The sequence below is a fragment of the Pterocles gutturalis genome, unplaced genomic scaffold (assembly GCF_000699245.1).
Source record: "Pterocles gutturalis isolate BGI_N339 unplaced genomic scaffold, ASM69924v1 scaffold28734, whole genome shotgun sequence".
NCBI lineage: Eukaryota > Metazoa > Chordata > Aves > Pterocliformes > Pteroclidae > Pterocles > Pterocles gutturalis.
Window position 1 is genome coordinate 2120 of NW_010134067.1, and position 221 is coordinate 2340.

Below are 221 nucleotides of genomic sequence, written 5' to 3' on the forward strand. Positions count from 1 at the left end.
CCGCGGTGGTGGTACCCCGACCTGGTCCCACTCACGTCTCCTGTCCCTTTCCCTCCCTGCAGTGGCTGCGGGTTCTGCCCTGCTCCCATGAGTTCCACCGGGACTGTGTAGACCCCTGGCTGCTCCTGCAGCAGACCTGCCCACTCTGCAAGCGCAACATCTTGGGTGAGAGCCGTGCGGATGCCACATCATGTCCCCCTCCTGGTGACCAGGGAGCGCAT

At 64.7% G+C, this 221-nt stretch overlaps 1 protein-coding gene across 1 annotated transcript in view; it reads left to right on the forward strand.

Annotated features, from left to right (window-relative positions):
* The window catches only part of RNF215 (ring finger protein 215), a gene marked incomplete at both ends in the record, with an annotated part of 2232 nt that extends 2067 nt beyond the window's left edge, over positions 1–165 (forward strand). The window contains one exon of the mRNA XM_010081477.1: positions 63–165. Within this exon, the coding sequence (XP_010079779.1) occupies positions 63–165 (103 nt within the window). The remainder of the gene's footprint in view (positions 1–62) is intronic.
* Between the last annotated feature and the right edge of the window lie 56 nt (positions 166–221).